The following is a 16,841-nucleotide window of genomic DNA, read 5'->3' as shown; positions in this document are numbered from 1 at the left end:
GTACTTATCAGCTGCTGTATACCACAGAGGAAGTTGCTTAGTTCTTTACAGTTTAACCACAGTGCTCTCTGCTGCCACCTCTGTCTGTCTCAAGAACTGTCCAGAGCAGGAGCAAATCCCTATAGTAAACCTCTCCTGCTCTGGACAGTTCCTGATATGGACAGAGGTGGCAGCAGACTGGAAAGAACTACACAACTTCCTTTGTAGCATACAGAAGTAATTTACAAATCTGTATAACTTTATGACACCAGTTGATTAAAAAATTCACCAGAGTACCCCTTTAAACATTGTGCAGATTTCAAGTGCAGAAAATGTAAATAAAATTAATAAAATAAAAAAAATCCTCAGTTAGGCCATTTGCACACTACAGAACGTCCCCAATCCACAGCTTTCCCTAGGAAAAATTCCAAACCATAAACTTCCTTCAAAAAAATGAAAGCTGAATTCTGATTCCACGGGAAATATTGTGCAGGCGCTTTTTTTTTTAGCATGTCTTGAAAACTTCCCTTAACTTGGAGCGCACGTATCATGTAATGATATTCTTGGTTTCCATTACAGTCCATAACAAGCATGTGGATTCCAAACATAAAATAGGAGCAGAAAGTGAGTGAGATAGGAAACGCAGCATCCGTATTACCGTTTTTCACCAGTTCTTCTAGAAGTCCACTCCATTCTGTACGAAAAAGGTTAGCCCCGGTCAAGCTACCATCTCCACCAATGACACAAAGATTTGTGATCCCACGCTGGATCAGATTGTAAGCCGCCTGCAACCGGCCTTCACGGGTACGAAATGCTTTGCAACGAGCACTGCCAATGACAGTCCCTCCCTGGAAAAAAACATCCCCGAATAGTAAAAAAAGGATATGAAGGAACCACAAATAAGAACAATAAATGAAACATGTTGTGCAGAACTGAGTTCAGACCCCGACCGATGATGAGAACGACCGGTAAAAGAGCGGCAGCTGAATGCATCTCTCCTCACACCGGAATGGCTCCATAAACTTATTTACACTTACATGAACTTTTTTCTCAGCATATTTAAACACCAAGGGGAAGATTTATCAAAAGTGTTTGACCAGTTGCCCATAGCAACCAATCAGATCACTTCTTTTATTTTTCAAAGGCCTTTTTAAAATGAAAGTAGTAATCTGGTTAGTTGCTGTGGGCAACTGGTCAAACACTTCCTTTGCACAGTAATTTTTTGTGTATTTTACTTATAAGCATTATGGTTGTATATTTTAGCACATTTATAACATTCTATAGAGAGGCCTATATGGGAAAACACCAGTAAAAACTTTTCTGATCCAAATAATGCCCCAAAAACCCAATGAAAAAACCCATAAAACTCTTTGGGGGAGATATTTAAAAACTACTTTAAGGCTAAGTTACCATTCGTTTTTTTTCTGGCAGTTTTTGGAATACGGCCACTGCAGTTTTTGAGCCAAAGTGAAATGTATTCAAAAGGAATAGGACATATAAAGGAAGGACTTACACTTCTCCTCCCTTATGGATCCACTTCTGAATTTGGCTCAAAAACTGCAGTAGCAGTATTCCAAAAAAAAAGCGGAAACTAAGCCTAATTTCCGTTCCAGCGATATTAATTACACTTTTTTTTTCTCCTCACATTTTGAAGGGTCTCTTGTGCTCTTTGAAAACACGTGAGAGTTTATTTTCATGCCACTTTGCCGTTTTTGTTTTTATAATATTTTTCAATAATTATTTATTTTTCAATAATTGATTAAATAACACCTTTTCCCAAAAAACAAAAAAAAAAAAAAAAAAAATACAACCATTTCTGTGATTTCTGCACTAGCAAAAAGCTGGTGTGGAATTTTTGATGTAAAACATTACATTTACATAGCCACGTCCACTTTTGCAAAACTGGTGTGACTAGTGTAAACCTTGGATAATTGTTATGTTAAACACTTTTAATATCTGAGGTGACCTTTTTCGCACTAAAATTTTGATGTGAAGAGTTTTGAATATGACCCCTTTGTGTATAGTTTGTAGAGACTGATGTGACCAGGAGTCGGAATGCCGAATACCCCATACAAGTCTATGTGACTTTCATTACTCTTGACTCCTGATCTCATCAGTCTCCGGGTAAGTTTTGGGCTACGATATTGCCACAGCTCATCATGACAGTACCCATTGAATAATTCCACAAAACACCACGAAAATGTTTTTTCAGAAAAAGTCTGTGTGTAATATCAGCCTAAAATAAAAGGTCAGCATTTATTCATAAACAGCGCCACTCTTGTGCACAGTTGTGACTGGTACTGCAGCTTAGCCCCATTTACTTTTAATACAGTCAACAAGTAGTGGAAAGTTAAGCTTGGGCATCTATAATATAGCCATTAGGGCAGTGTTTCCCAACCAGGGTGCCACCAGCTTTTTCAAAACTACAACTCCCAGCAAAGGCTATCTGGGCATGCTGGGAGTTTTGGTTTTGCATCAGCTGGAGGCACACACTGGTTGGGTAACACTGTATTAGGGGTTAAATAGGTCAAAGTTATCACTGAAGCCTCAGGCTGTAGGCTGAGGCTCCACGATGACTATGAGGAAAAATTGCCTATAATGGAAAATTGCAGGTGCCTTGCCACGTCATGGTCAGCATTTTTGGGATTGTTGTGTGACTTTCCCCTAAGGGGAAAATTCCATGGTCATGTAGTGGTCAGAGTACTGTGATTATTACAAGACCAAACCTCAACATTGAGCCCTAGTCTAAGACACTGCCTCCCAAAGCCAATGAATGGAGCATTGGCGGAGAATGCACTGCATGAGCTTCTGAAGTCCCTTCTCTTGATGATGAGGGGTCCCAATAGTTAGACCCTCTGCAGGCAGACACCTGTCCTCTATTCTGTGGATAAACCCCTTTATAGGGAACCTGTCACCATATATACTATTTAAGTAACAGAAGGAAGATGTCCAGCGCACACACGTGTAAAGGAACTTCTTTTTATTCAGTTGCCATTGGATACAGCAGGTACTCAGTTAACGTGACGCGTTTCGGCCCTGCGTGCGCTGGACATCTTCCTTCTGTTACACATATATGGACAAGTCCTAGTCCTGTCCGTGCGCATGGTTTGGGGTGAGCTGGATATACCTGACTTTGTTCATACTACTATCTACTATTATAGAATCATGATGACGAGCCCTATCATGGGCCTATTTACACCCTATTATTCTACTGACAGGTTCACTTTAATGGAGGCATAGTTCAAGATACTGGGCCAAGCTCTGTAATAACTATTTACTAATACTGTACTATGAAATATTATAAATGATTAAGAAATGCAGTACAAGTAACCATTGAGGAAATATTCTCCGGATAGATGCAAATATGTCAGAGGACACTAACAAATGTCGACAAGAAAACATGGATCAAGATAAAAGATAAAAGACTTTTGGCACTTACCACTTGTAGAATGCTTGATACACTCTCCCATGACACTTCAATAATATTGTCTCCACCATCGACCATTCCTTGATAACCCTTAAAAACAAAAACAAAAAAACTTTTGCATTAGTCCTGTTTTATTTTTCTCAAGAAACTATAGATCCTAGATTGGTTAGAAAAATTACAGATTAACAAAGAAACATTCATTAGGCTGGGTTCACACCACGTTTTTGCAGTACAGTTCCCCTATACATTTTCAATTTGAAAACCGTATGGAACCACATTGACTCTCCATTGAAAACCGTATGCCAAAAGATGCATCAGGTTGTGTCCGTTTTGCATCCTGTACGGTTTTGTCAGTTTTTTTCCTGTACCCAAAACCATAGCTTACCACGGTTTTTGGTCCGGGTGAAAAACCGTACTGAAACGTATACGTTTTTTTTTTAACATGGGAGTCAATGGGAACCATATGTGCACACGGTTCCATCCAGTTTTCACCATACAGTTTTTGACTTTGCACAGTTTTTTTCTTGGAATTTCAATCAAACAAGTGAAACTTTATTTATAATGGAATGAAAAATTAAAAACGTATACGTTCTTTTTTCTTAAACTAACGGATGCAACCGGACATCATTTTTCAACCATATACGGATTACAATTTGTACACACGTTTTGATACAGTTTAGTCAGGTTTTGAAGAATCCGTTTTTTTAATATCAAAAACCTGATACGGGAACTGTATTGCAAAAACGTGGTGTGAACCCAGCCTAAGAAAGTATTTACGGTAAATCAATAGAGAAGCTAAAAAAAAAAAAAAAAAAAGGCAGCACAACATAAAAAGCTACCACAACATTAGCTACTACATCTTTGTTCTTTACAGTCAGGAGTTTCCTGACTGTTATCTATGTTTAGTCCTTTGCCTCTGCTTTTGTGAGATTCTACCTTATATCACAGTTTTTGGCTGAAAAGATGCACCATTTGATTAGCCTGACAGGACTCCTAGGAGAGACAGTTAGGCTGGGTTCACACTATGGAATTTCCGCCCACAATTCCGCTTTAAAATTGCAGGCAGAAATTCCGCTTGCTAAAATGTATAGTGTAGTGAATGGGTTTCCCTTCATAAATTCACACTTTGGAATTTGTGAAGCGGAATTTGTGAACGAAAACTCCGCTTGGAAATTTCCGCCTGAAGAATGGCGTTGCTCATTCTTCAGGCAGAAATACTCGCGGAACACATTGCAGTCTATTGGATACTGCAGTGTCTGCGTGGTCCTAGCACCGACTGACTCAGTCGGCGCTGGCTGCACCCGGAATCTTCGGGCGGAAACTTTCTGCCCGGAGATTCCGCAGTGTGAACCTAACCTAAGAGTCCTGCTGATCCCGCCCACACCTAGGGATTGACAGCTTTCCTTGTATAAGTGTGTGTATGGAGAATTTGGCTGCGGAAATCCCCTTGCAGCAGAGTCCCATTGTTTTCAATGGGATTCTGCTGCTCCGTTCAGACTGTGAAATCGCTGCAGCGGAGTTTTGCTTGCGGAAAGTATGTCTGCCGAAAGAATGAACGTGCTAACTTTTTGGGTCATAATTCCGCTGGACTGCATTGCGGTCTGTGAGGCGGCACACGTCTGCGCGGTCCTACCGCGCAGACGTGTGCCGCCTCACAGACGGCAATGCAGCCCAGAGGAATTCTAAGTCAGCAGGACTCTCACTGTCTCTCCTGGGAGTCCTGTCAGGATTTACTCTTTACTTTTTACCCCATAAAACCTGTTTCAGATCATCAAACACCTATATATTACAGAGCTCAATTTCTCTACCTCTATTATATCCTGCTCTCACGTATATATTTGCTATGCTCTTTGTAGTTTTATGGTTTTTTGTTGACATTTTACAGCTTCTTTCTTGTATACAGTGAAAATGTATAATGCTGAGTGTCTAAAATCTGCAGATGTGTGAACAAAAGCCGCTATCTGCTTAGTAACAAGATCTTGGATACAGTAACTAAGATACCAAGTTTCCCAATGTCTTATTTTTTTAACAGTAAGATTTTTATAGCTATGTAACCCTTTAAGACTGAAGAATGTTTGGTCTATAGGACCACCCAAAATGTTTGCTTTTAAGGGTGCGTTCCCACCTGGTGTATACGCAGCGTATTTCACAGTGCGCTAAATTTACGGCAGCATCGGGATATACGCTGCATATTTCTTGCTCACTATACACACAGGGCTTTCCGGCGGCAGCCCTATGTGCGTAGTGAGTTTTGGAGGCGGGGGCCGTGTGCCGGGATAACTGTGACGTGCGGCTCCGCCTCCAAAACCCACTGCACACATAGGGCTGCCGCTGGAAAGCCCTGTGTGTATAGTGAGCAAGGAATACGCAGCGTATTTCCCGCTGCTGCCGCAAATTTTGCGCAGCGTCAAATTCGCTGCGCATACGCCAGGTGCGAACGCATCCTTAATCAATATTTCAGAAAAAATAATGTTTTTATTTTTTTGCATCAATTCAGTAATCTTGGGTCTTGTTTTTTGTGGGACAAGTTATAGTTTCTATATATACAATTTTGGGGCATGTGTATGTAAGCATTTCATTTCTATTAATTTATTTTTTAAGGCGACAACAAATATAGCTATCCTCCCACGACTAACCACATGGACATGAGTGGCAGTCACGATGACAGACATTTATCAAGCGATTTAGTTAATTTTTTTTAACTAAAAATGTTGCATAAATGTCGCACCTGCGACTACGCGATTTTTCATGCGCCATTTTGACTGGAAAGCGAGAAAAGCAAGTTTTTCAAAACTTAACTACGTAGTAATAATTTTAAAATGGACTACAGGTAGTCTGGTATTCATTAACTGCGACAGTCGCAACTGCGCAAAAAAAAGTCGCAACAAGGTTAAAAATTGACTACATTTACTCCAGCTCAAACATGGAGCAGAAAAAGCTACAACCAAAAGAAAAAAGAAAAAATTGCTTACATGAAAGAAATTTAGCAAGAGGCTGAAACCAGTTGATAAATAAGTCCCACATAAGAAAAAAAAAGTAAATAAAAAATTACTAAAAAAAAGGAATACATAAGCAAACATTGATAAATGTCCCACTATGTGATTATCTTAAAGGGGTACTCTGGTGGAAAACTTTTTTTTAATTTCTTTTTTAAATGAACTGGTGCCAGAAAGTTAAACAGATTTGTCAATTACTTCTGTTAAAAAAATCTTTATCCTTCCAGTACTTATTAGCAGCTGTATGCTACAGAGGAAATTATTTTCTTTAAAAAAAAAAATGTTTGTCTTGTCCACAGTGCTCTCTGCTGACACCTCTGTCCGTGTCAGGAACTGTCCAGAGCAGCATAGGTTTGCTATAGGGATTTTCTCCTGCTCTGGACAGTTCCTGATACAGGCATCAGGTGTAAGCAGAGAGCACTGTGGACAAGACAAAAAAGAAATAAAAAAAAGAAAAGAATTTCCTTTCTAGCATACAGCTGCTAAAATGTACTGGAAGGATAAATATTTTTTAATAGAAGTAATTTACAAATCTGTTTAACTTTCTGGCACCAGTTGATTTAAAAAAAAAAAATGTTATCCACTGGAGTACCCCTTTAACATTAAAGTCACAAACAGGATATACACAAATAGCAAGAGACACAGCAAAAAGGGTAAACTGTGGCACAGTCGCAAGAACAACCACACTACCTCAACGTACATTTCGTGGATGAGCCCACTTCATTAGGTACCTCCTCTGGACAACTGAAATTTGCCAAAATGGGGGACTAATCACATATACACATTGGAACACCACCTGTTAGTGCAATGCTACAATGTCTGCTTTATATCCACTTGATGGAAGATCTCACTACTAGGGTCATATGATCAAAAAGAAAAATACTTCTCCATCAGGACCCAATGGTTTCCTTTCCTCCGACTCTCCAGAGTTACAAGACTGGATTAGAAACAATGAACCTTAGCAGAACACAATAGTTAGAATTCTATTTTATTTTAATATATACATTCATATTAGGGATCTGAACCACAAAGATTTGGTGCAGACCCTAAATATCTTCCTAGACGAAATGGGTCTCATTCAAATCTGCTTCTCAGTTCAGTCTTGATAGCAGACAGCAAATTATATAGGTGCATAGAAACTAATCCAGACAAGTTTACCACGAAAAGGACAGTCTCTGTTCAGCCCCTGAGGCTGCTTCAGGAAGTGTAAACTGCAAACCTTTCTCCACTTACCACTCTGTCTTACCGTAGTATTCTACTTCGTTATTCATCAGAACCAGTTTCACTGGTTTTCATCTTCTTGAACATTTCCATAGTAACTTTTCAGTGAAAACAATGACTTAGTTGTTTCATAACGGGAATGCCTGGCAACATCATAATGGCTGCCGTCTCTATTCACTAAGGAGACATGGACACCCCATGAATCACAAAACGTACTGGCGGAAAGACTCATAAAAAGGCTTGGAAACATTAAGCTAGCGGTCTGTATACAACTCCTTTTATGACAGGAGCTGAATCAACAGTTTGGTTATTTAGTGCCATTAAAACACTGATGTTTCTCTACAGTGAGGAAATTGCGTATTTGTATGCAGAGAGGTTGTTATTTTTTTTTTTCAGGTAAATTTTAATTAAATGTAATATTAACTATTTGATAGCAAACAGATAGAAAGAACAGCCCGGATCTCTGACGCACAGGGACAGGTGCAGACCAGCACCGACATATGTAGAATAGAAAGTGTTGTCTAGCGCAGAGTGGTGCACTTAACAAATCTCTGGATTTATTGACATTACAGGCAGGATATAAGGAGCAAGCAAGTGCACAGTAACAGTAACGCGTTTCAAGCACACATGTTGAAGGTTGACTAGTGATACAAAATTTTACTATTAGTCAAGGCCCAAAAAGGTACACATAATGGTTTTATTTATACAGAGTTTAAAGTGTCAATGGAAAAACATTTGACATGTTGCAGAGACATGTCACAAGTTTTAATTAGTTCCTGTGTTCGGACCCCCACCGACTTCCAAAATGAGTTGGGAGAAGTGCACAGTTATAGGCTTCACAACCAGGCTTGCTGCATTACATGTGACCAGCTCCATAGACTTACAAAGGAGCCAATTTCCAGCAATGTGACAGAGATCGCAGTGAGCTGGGAAGTGAGGCCCATAACTTTGCAGTTCCCCCAGATCATTTCAGAGATTGGTGAGGGTCTGAATACTCAGACACCGTCTGAACAAAATGTTTGACAAGTCTCTGCAACATATCAAAAGTTTTTTTCTAATGTCAGGGACATTTAAAGCCAGAATGGAAGGCTGTTCCAATTACTCCCATAGAGTATGATGGAGAAAACCATGCACCGAACAGCAAGGTGTTCCTTGATTCTCCTTCCTTTTGATGCTCAGCTTCTACAGCACAGCCAGGTGTGTAGATCTGATAAATGTCTGTCAACAGAATTCTCATTTAGTCGTTTTCTATTCTCACTTTGCTCAACCATGTGATCAATGTCCGATCTCCAGAAATCAAGTACCCGTAACTTGTGATATTATATTTTTCAAGACAGGCATCTTGAACTATAAATCAGTCATCACAACATCTTTAGGCAGAGCTTCATGGAGAACTCAGAAACCCTGTTCTCAAGACTGGGATTCCCAGAGCTCGGACTCCACAGCGATCATACTCTTATCCCTTGCCCCGCCATCTTTTTTAAGTGGTAGTTTTACCAAGTGATTTACTATTTGGCATATGAATTGTAAATCTTTGTTGTCTTAGCCCAAGGACATAACTTTACATTTAAACTTCATTCACCATTTCTCTGCCCAAGTCTCTATTCAGGCCTCTCTGTAATATTATGTTATCCTACTCTGTGGTGATCACCTTGCCCAGTTTATTGTCATCTGTAAATATTGAAATTCTACTCTGTAATCCCTCTATAAGGTCATTGATAAACATTTTGAGAAAAAGAGGATCCAATACTGACCCCTTTGGTACCCTGCTATTAAGTGTGACCCAATCAGGGTCTGTTCCATCAAAAATCACCCTGAGGCAGTTGCTAACCCAATTACATGTATTCTGCCCTAGTCCCAGCATCCTCATTTTATGTACAAACCTTTTATGTGGTATGGTACCAAATGCAATGACAGGCCTATAATTTTGTAGCTCTCAATCTGACCCTTTTTGAATAAGGTACCGCATTTAAAATGTGTAATTCCCATGGAATGTACCCTGTCATTAGAAGATGACTACACGTTAAAAAAAAAAAGGATCTATACTAGGGATCGACCGATTATCGGTATGGCCGATATTATCGGCCGATAATAATGATTTTGGGCATTATCGGTATCGGCAATTACCTTGCCGATAAGCTGATAATGCCCCGCCCCCCGCACCGCCCACGCGACCGCCACTGTAGTTTTTGAGCCAAAGCCAGAAGTGTATTCAAAAGGAATAGGACATATAAATGAAGGACTTACACTTCTCCTCCCTTCTGACTTTGGCTCAAAAACTGTAGTGGCAGTATTCCAAAAACTGCCAGAAAAAAAATCAAGTGGAAACTTAGCCTTAAGGTGATACTGCACATTTAAAAAGTTAAATAGTTTGAAAAATGGTGCCCCATCTGTCCACAAGCTGTATGCCACAGTAGGTATAACACATGGGCAGGTGTGGTGTTAATTCTAGAAGAAAACAGACATATTTTTCTAATCCTGACAACCCCTTTAGGCAGGTGACATTTAACAGAGAATCTCAATTTTATATAATCTTCAATTAGATGTTTCTATCAAAATTCAGTAGAGAAGAAGACATTTACTGGATTGGCTTTTCCTCATCCTCATCCTCCTTCACCACTGTAACCAGATTAGTTTTGAGATGGCCAACACTTTTAGTTTAAAATTTTGTATTATCTATGTACCTGAAAATAAGATTCTTAGCAACAGAAGACAGTACAAGTTGATGACACTGGCAAAACTATACATTATTGTAGAATAAATGTGTGATGTCCCAGTACGGGATATGCATCTCACAGTCCTATCAGTCCTATCAGCTCACCTGCACTGTACCCCTATAATATGTATAATTGTATATTATGTGTAATGGACCTTTGATATGGTCACATGGTTATTGATCACATGATAATAGTTTTCACATGTTAAAGTCACATGTTTTGTTACCCAGAGAGCACCAAGTAACCAGATGACCCGCAGCTAGCCTATGGGCTCCTTATAAGGAAGGGAGGAGCTGCAATCTGTCTCTTTGATCATTCATTGCTCTTAGATCCTGAGGTCAAGTTCAGTCCAGACTTCTCAGAGCCAATGTCCAGCACATCTGGAGGCTTCAAGCCTAAATTGCAGCAACAAGTCTGTAGGTCAAGTCATCTCTGTCTGCTGTCACTATCTTCAGTCAAGTCTATTATAGTCAGCGTGGCTGTCCTAAAGTCTGTCAAAGTCACTGCAAGTCCCATCCCCTGTGTTACTGGTCACCTCTCTGGGATCCTGGCCTAGCTGTAAAGACTGTACCATCTGTCTACCTCAGTAAAGCTACCGTTAACCATAACCTGGCCTTGGACTCTTATTTGCCCTACCTAACTAAGTAGCGGTGTTACCATTTGGCTGGTTCTCGGTAAAACCACGCCCTGGCGTCACGAACATTTAGGGTTTAAAGGGGTACTCTGGTGCTTAGACATCTTATCCCCTATCCAAAGGATAGGGGATAAGATGCCTGATCCCGGAAGTCCCGCCGCTGGGGACCCCCGTGATCAAACACGCGGCACCCCGTTTGTAATCAGTCCCCGGAGCGTGTTCGCTCCAGGACTGATTACCGGCGACTACAGGGCGGGCGGCGCGTGACATCACGCCCCCGTGTGATGTCACGCTCCACCCCGCTCCGCAATGCAATCCCCTAGGCTTGCATTGAAAGGCGGAGCGTGACATCACACGGGGGCGGAGCCGTGACGTCACACGTCGCCCGCCCTGTAGTCGCCAGTAATCAGTCCCGGAGCGAACACGCTCCGGGGACTGATTACAAACGGGGTGCCCCGTGCATGATCCCGGGCGTCCCCAGCTGCGGGACTCCCACGATCAGGCATCTTATCCCCTATCCTTTGGATAGGGGATAAGATGTCTAAGCACCGGAGTACCCCTTTAACACCATCTGCCCTGGGCTACAACATCTGCCCCATACACCTCACATCGCACCCCCGTGGCGTACCACAAATGGGCTCAGGCACACAAGTATTATGGCTCTGTGCATGTTCCATGTATTTAGAATCAAGAATAGGAACGGATTCTGTTCTGTGAGATCAGGGACGTCTTTTTCAAAGTTTGTATTATGTCAAATAAACAGCAACATTCCTATGTGTTAATTCTATTACATTCTCTGTAATGCGAATTTAAATGATTTATATAACATGCATTATTTTAATCTCCTTACAAATAGCAGAGATCCAGGTTATTGCTTCATAATGGTGCTCGGCTAAGCTTAATATTAGAGAAGTAAGCATTCCATTAACATAGTAAGAAAGTGTTGTCTGACTTCCTTGGAATGCAGTCCCTGGGGCCCAGCTGTGTTTAAACATGTTCTTTATTCACAAGTTGGAATTCCGGTTTATGCCATCCATTTACTATGGATTATTTACAGCCATCACATTTCAGAAATTGTAGAGAGACCGGGTGACGTGATCTATGGTCATAATATGATGCATATCTCTGTTCTGTACTGAGTGTAATAAGACATCCCAAGAGGTGCTCTGAGCCTTACTGCACTTTTGTTTACCTCTTGTACCAAACATGGCGCCTAATGAAAGCCTACAGAGAACTTGTATGCGGAGCAAACACTAATCCACTAGATCAGTGTTTTCCAAACATTGTGTCTCTAGCTGTTGCAAAACTACAACTCCCAGCATGCTCGGACAGCCTTTGGTTGTCCGGGCATGCTGGGAGTTGTAGTTTTGCAACAGCTGGAGATGCAATGTTTGGAAAACACTGGACTAGATAACCACATAATTCAGTAAAACAATAGCATTTTCAGCCTGGAGTGAACAGAAGAAGACTGCAGAGAAGAATGAAGATATATTACAAAAGTTTTGTATTGATCATGCTAAAGATGGTCGGAGTGTTCTTTTAAGGATGACTTCAAGAATATACACAGGCCTCGTTCCCATGTGCCAGAGAATGCATGAGACTAACCTCCCCCCCCATCATTGGCAATATTGCCAATAATCATGGCCACACTGTACGGCCATTGGGAAACTCATGGGGGGGGGGGGGGGAGGTCCACATAATACTCCTTAGCTATGTGGATGGGGTAAGTTATTGTTGGCTGGATAATCCCTTTAATGTACTCCGCCCCCGCAATCTCTGGGTCGGCACCCCAGCGTTCTGAACATTTATGGTCAGAATGGCGGCTTCAGCCGGCCGTGACGTCATGCCACGTCCCCTCCATTTATGTCAATGGGAGGGGGTGTGCTGGGTGTGGTCATGCCTAGGGGCAGAGTACCCCTTAAAAGAGGACCTGTGGTTAACCCAAGAAAAATTAGAATGCATTATCTTTAAATAGCATGGGGTGTCCTGTTTTCAGACCTTTTTACAGTATCTTGATACGTGCTTCTGTTCCCAACATATGAGGCTTTATGGTTTGTCTGACAAAAGCAGGGAATCAGATGGGCGTGAACTTAATTTTAATCATCTACTAAACAAAAGATGGGGGCACTGTAGTGGTCTTAGACTAGTAAGCAAATAGCACGGTCCTGAGTATGAACTGCTGTCAGTAGCGGTCTGTCACTAGGGGAGACCGTATTCCTTGTGCCTATGAGTCCGGAGGTTCTGGGGAACAAATTCACATAACAAATTCTAGCAAAGAAAAGACAGGGTACCTGCACTCACCGCAGGGCTGCTGTGGCTCGACTCTTCTGGCAGTCGTCTCGCTTCTGAGTGTCCTGCTACGTGTCTAATACCGGGTCGTCTGTCTTTGCCAGAAGAGTCGAGCCACAGCAGCCCTGCGGTGAGTGTGGGTACTCTGTCTTTTCTTTGCTTGTATTTGTTAATTTTAATCATGGGAGTGATTATCAGGTGATGGATTGTACAGTTAGGATGTGTGTATTAGGCTGCATTCATGTCACGTTTTGTAGTATTTTTTTTTTATTTTTTATCTAAGAGCCGAGGAACGTGTTCTCGAATCACCCAAAGTGCAAAAAAAGGGCAAAATGTGTTGCATTTAAAAATGTGCACAAAGGATGCGGTCTATCGCAAGCCCTTCTCCGACAGGAGAGAGGCCCCCCCAACAAACCTTACCCTTCACCTCTGGACCAAAAGGTACCTGCTACTAAGGAACCACAAATGCTCCTGGCATCCCCCTTGGCGTTAGCCAAGGTATCTGCCCGCAGAGCCTTTACCGGTCGGTACCCTGCCCAGGGTTTTTGCAGGGAGGTGAGGAACCTGATGGCCACACACACCTCCCCTAGACCACTAGGAGGGACACTCAGAACGGCTACCGCATCCTAACAATCCTGTGGACACACAACAAGTAAAAAGTGACACAGTGACAAAAATAAATAAGTGAATGTGCGCAGATACACTGCCCGGACATCCTTCTGGATCTATAAAAAATTTCTCTGATCCTGGCTAGAAGGCCGGGAATCAAGAGGTGAGTGCCACATGGTGAAGAGTTCATGGTGCCAGTTCTCCCAGTGAGTTTTACATTTTGTAGTATACCACGGTCCGGTCACAAAAACAAATATGGGGCAAAAATTAGCCGACCGGAGTCACTATCTGACTTTGATCGGCTCATTTAAGTGAATGAGATTCGGCACCGTTCCAGCTGGGATACGGGAGTGCCCGGTTTTGAAATTTCCCAGCTGGAACCAGCAGCTGTAGGCACAAAACATGATGTGAATGAAGCCTTAGGCAGACACGCCCTTCAATGTACAACATTCACATCTCCTGACTTTATAATCCCGCCCATCACCTGATTGTCACTCCCATTATTAAAATTAAGTTCACGCCCATCTGACTGATCCTTTGAATTGTCAGACAAACTATAAACCCTCATAATTTAGGAGCAGGAGGATGTATCAAGAAACTGTAAAAAGGTGTGTGATCAGGGCATCCTAATGACTGTAAAATCCTATTTGGGGTTGGCCACTGTAACATGTGAGCATGGTCTTAAAACATGTAACAGTGTTCATACATGTTGGAGTAATTTAATGAAAGTACACAATGATGGAAAGAAACATCTTTTAGGAAAAAATATTCTCAGAATCAAAAGATCATTCATCATTTGCCTACATTCAACCACTACATTCAATTTATTTGAATGTCCACCAAAAGAATAAGATAAGTCACTGCTACAAAGATACAGGAAAGACAATTTACTCCTAAATATTTCTTCTCCTTTTTCTCCATGTATGTTCATGCTGAATGAGCAGTAATGCCCAAACACAGATTTCTAATTTTACTTGCCCTATTTTATTCTTGCATGGCATCTGAATGTTAATCTGCTTTGACATTTTCGGGTAAAACAGCTGATTGTTTGCTCTTACTGTTCTCTCACCCTGTATGACCCAGAACCACCAACGTGTTTCTCACATTCACATTTTAATCTGGAAAAACCATAAGGCCAATTTTATTTAGAAAAAGACTTATAAAATGGTGATCCTATTTTTGTATATTAGGGAATTGCTAGATGTAAGAGTGCGAGAAATCTGATAATATGGCAGGGAATATTGCAGATGGATCAGCAGAATGCAGTTCTTTATATACAGGATTATACTATATTTTTAGGCTAAATTAAAAAAGCACTCCTTTTTTTTGTCCATATCCCACACTTATCATCACTAGCTGTTCAGCTCCATTTGTTTAATTAATGCACAGCTGCAGCTGTTTCACTACTGTAACTTGGTCATGTGATCACCAGTCTGACTCACATAAAAGTTACTTGGCTTAATGTGTCAGATAAAGTGGTCAGTCCTGGATCAACTGACTTCCTGTGACACTGCTCCTACTAGTTCACAGACCCCTCCCCTCACTGCATACTGCTATATTCACACATTTCCTTCATTTTCCCTAAATTACAGCAAAAAGAATTGTTATTTTACCACAGTTGTGCAGTTAAAATGTGCAAATTTTACAGCCATTGTGGAAAATTGAAGCTGAAATGCAGTAAAAACATGTAAAAAATGCAGTAAGACTTTAACCTGTGAATACAGCCAAAATACTTCAATTCTTTATAACACACCGCAGTTGTGATTATAGGTTAAATTACCTTTGCCTCATGGCGATATTTTTCTAAAAAAAAACATACTTTGAATAATGCATCAAAACTGCATGTAATGTGAACTGACTCCAACCCACTTATGAGCCCAATCTGTTCACCTGGGTGAACTTCAGCACCAGCAGCCTAATTAGATGACCAGGTGCAGTGATCAAACCCTAAACCCTCAGCCAGATGATTTGTGGGAAATGTAGGCAGCATTATCAAGTCATTTCAGTGATGGATTTGCATTCAATAAGGAGCCTAACACGTGCCTGCCACATAAGCTAAAACAGGTAAGCACAAGGGGTGGGGCTTAGCGGACTGGAGGTGGCCTCCTAAGTGCCAACATATGTACTATAATTAACACCAGAAACTCGCGTAAATAGTAGCTGAACTCTACTTCAGCTCACTGTCACAAATTTATTAAGAGGCCTGTGACTTTATAAAATGTTGCTATTTGGTAAATTCTTCCCAAAGTCTCATGAGAAGCTTAAAGGGGTACTCCGCTGCACAGCATTTGGAACAAACTGTTCCGAAAGCTGGAGCCGGGAGCTTGTGATGTCATAGCCCCGCCCCCTCACTGTACGTCTATGGGAGGGGGTGTGACGGCTGTCACGCCCCCTCCCATAGACTTGCATTGAGGGGGCGAGGTGTGACATCATGAGGGGGCGGGGTTATGACGTCACAAGCTCCTGGCGTCGTCTCCAGCATTCGTTTGTTCCAAACGCTTAGCAACGGAGTACCCCTTTAAGGCCATGTTCACATGGTGTAAAATGTACGGAATGTCTGCACGGAAAACACATGCAGACATGACGCACATTTCACCGTGTGAACAGTGCAGCAGAATCCCATTGACATTCCACTGTGTGAACATACACTTACTGTTGCTCTGCCCCTTTTCCATGCATTACAATGCAGCTCCACCGGCACAGATAGGCTACTCCTTATAAACTGAATCCCACCATGCGCCGAACAAGAAGATAAGATTTGGAGAACACGTTTATGTACCCTAGTTTTTATCCACAAGGTCCAGTCTACTTTCTTATCTATAATCTGCAAACAATACCTTTCACATTATTACTAGAATCCACTTTGCTCTCTTCTATTTACCATTCCTTTTACTTCTCGATCAGGCATCTTTTAACATTGAGTCTAAGAGTATATTAATATACCGTGTATTACAAGCTTCAGGGAGCAG

The 16,841-nt window shown here is 41.4% G+C and overlaps 1 protein-coding gene across 3 annotated transcripts in view; it reads right to left on the bottom strand.

Moving 5' to 3' along the window:
- PFKP (phosphofructokinase, platelet) overlaps nt 1-16,841 on the bottom strand; it is a 105,260-nt gene that overhangs the window by 53,325 nt on the left and 35,094 nt on the right. For all 3 annotated transcript variants that reach the window (XM_056519504.1, XM_056519503.1, XM_056519502.1), the window contains exons 3-4: nt 3,419-3,496; nt 638-827 (exon numbers count right to left, since the gene is read on the bottom strand). In XM_056519504.1, the coding sequence (XP_056375479.1) occupies nt 638-827; nt 3,419-3,496 (268 nt within the window). The remainder of the gene's footprint in view (nt 1-637; nt 828-3,418; nt 3,497-16,841) is intronic.

This window comes from Hyla sarda, chromosome 5 (assembly GCF_029499605.1).
Source record: "Hyla sarda isolate aHylSar1 chromosome 5, aHylSar1.hap1, whole genome shotgun sequence".
NCBI lineage: Eukaryota > Metazoa > Chordata > Amphibia > Anura > Hylidae > Hyla > Hyla sarda.
The sequence above is the reverse complement of the archived record's forward strand: the minus strand, read 5'-3'. Positions and strand labels throughout refer to the sequence as shown.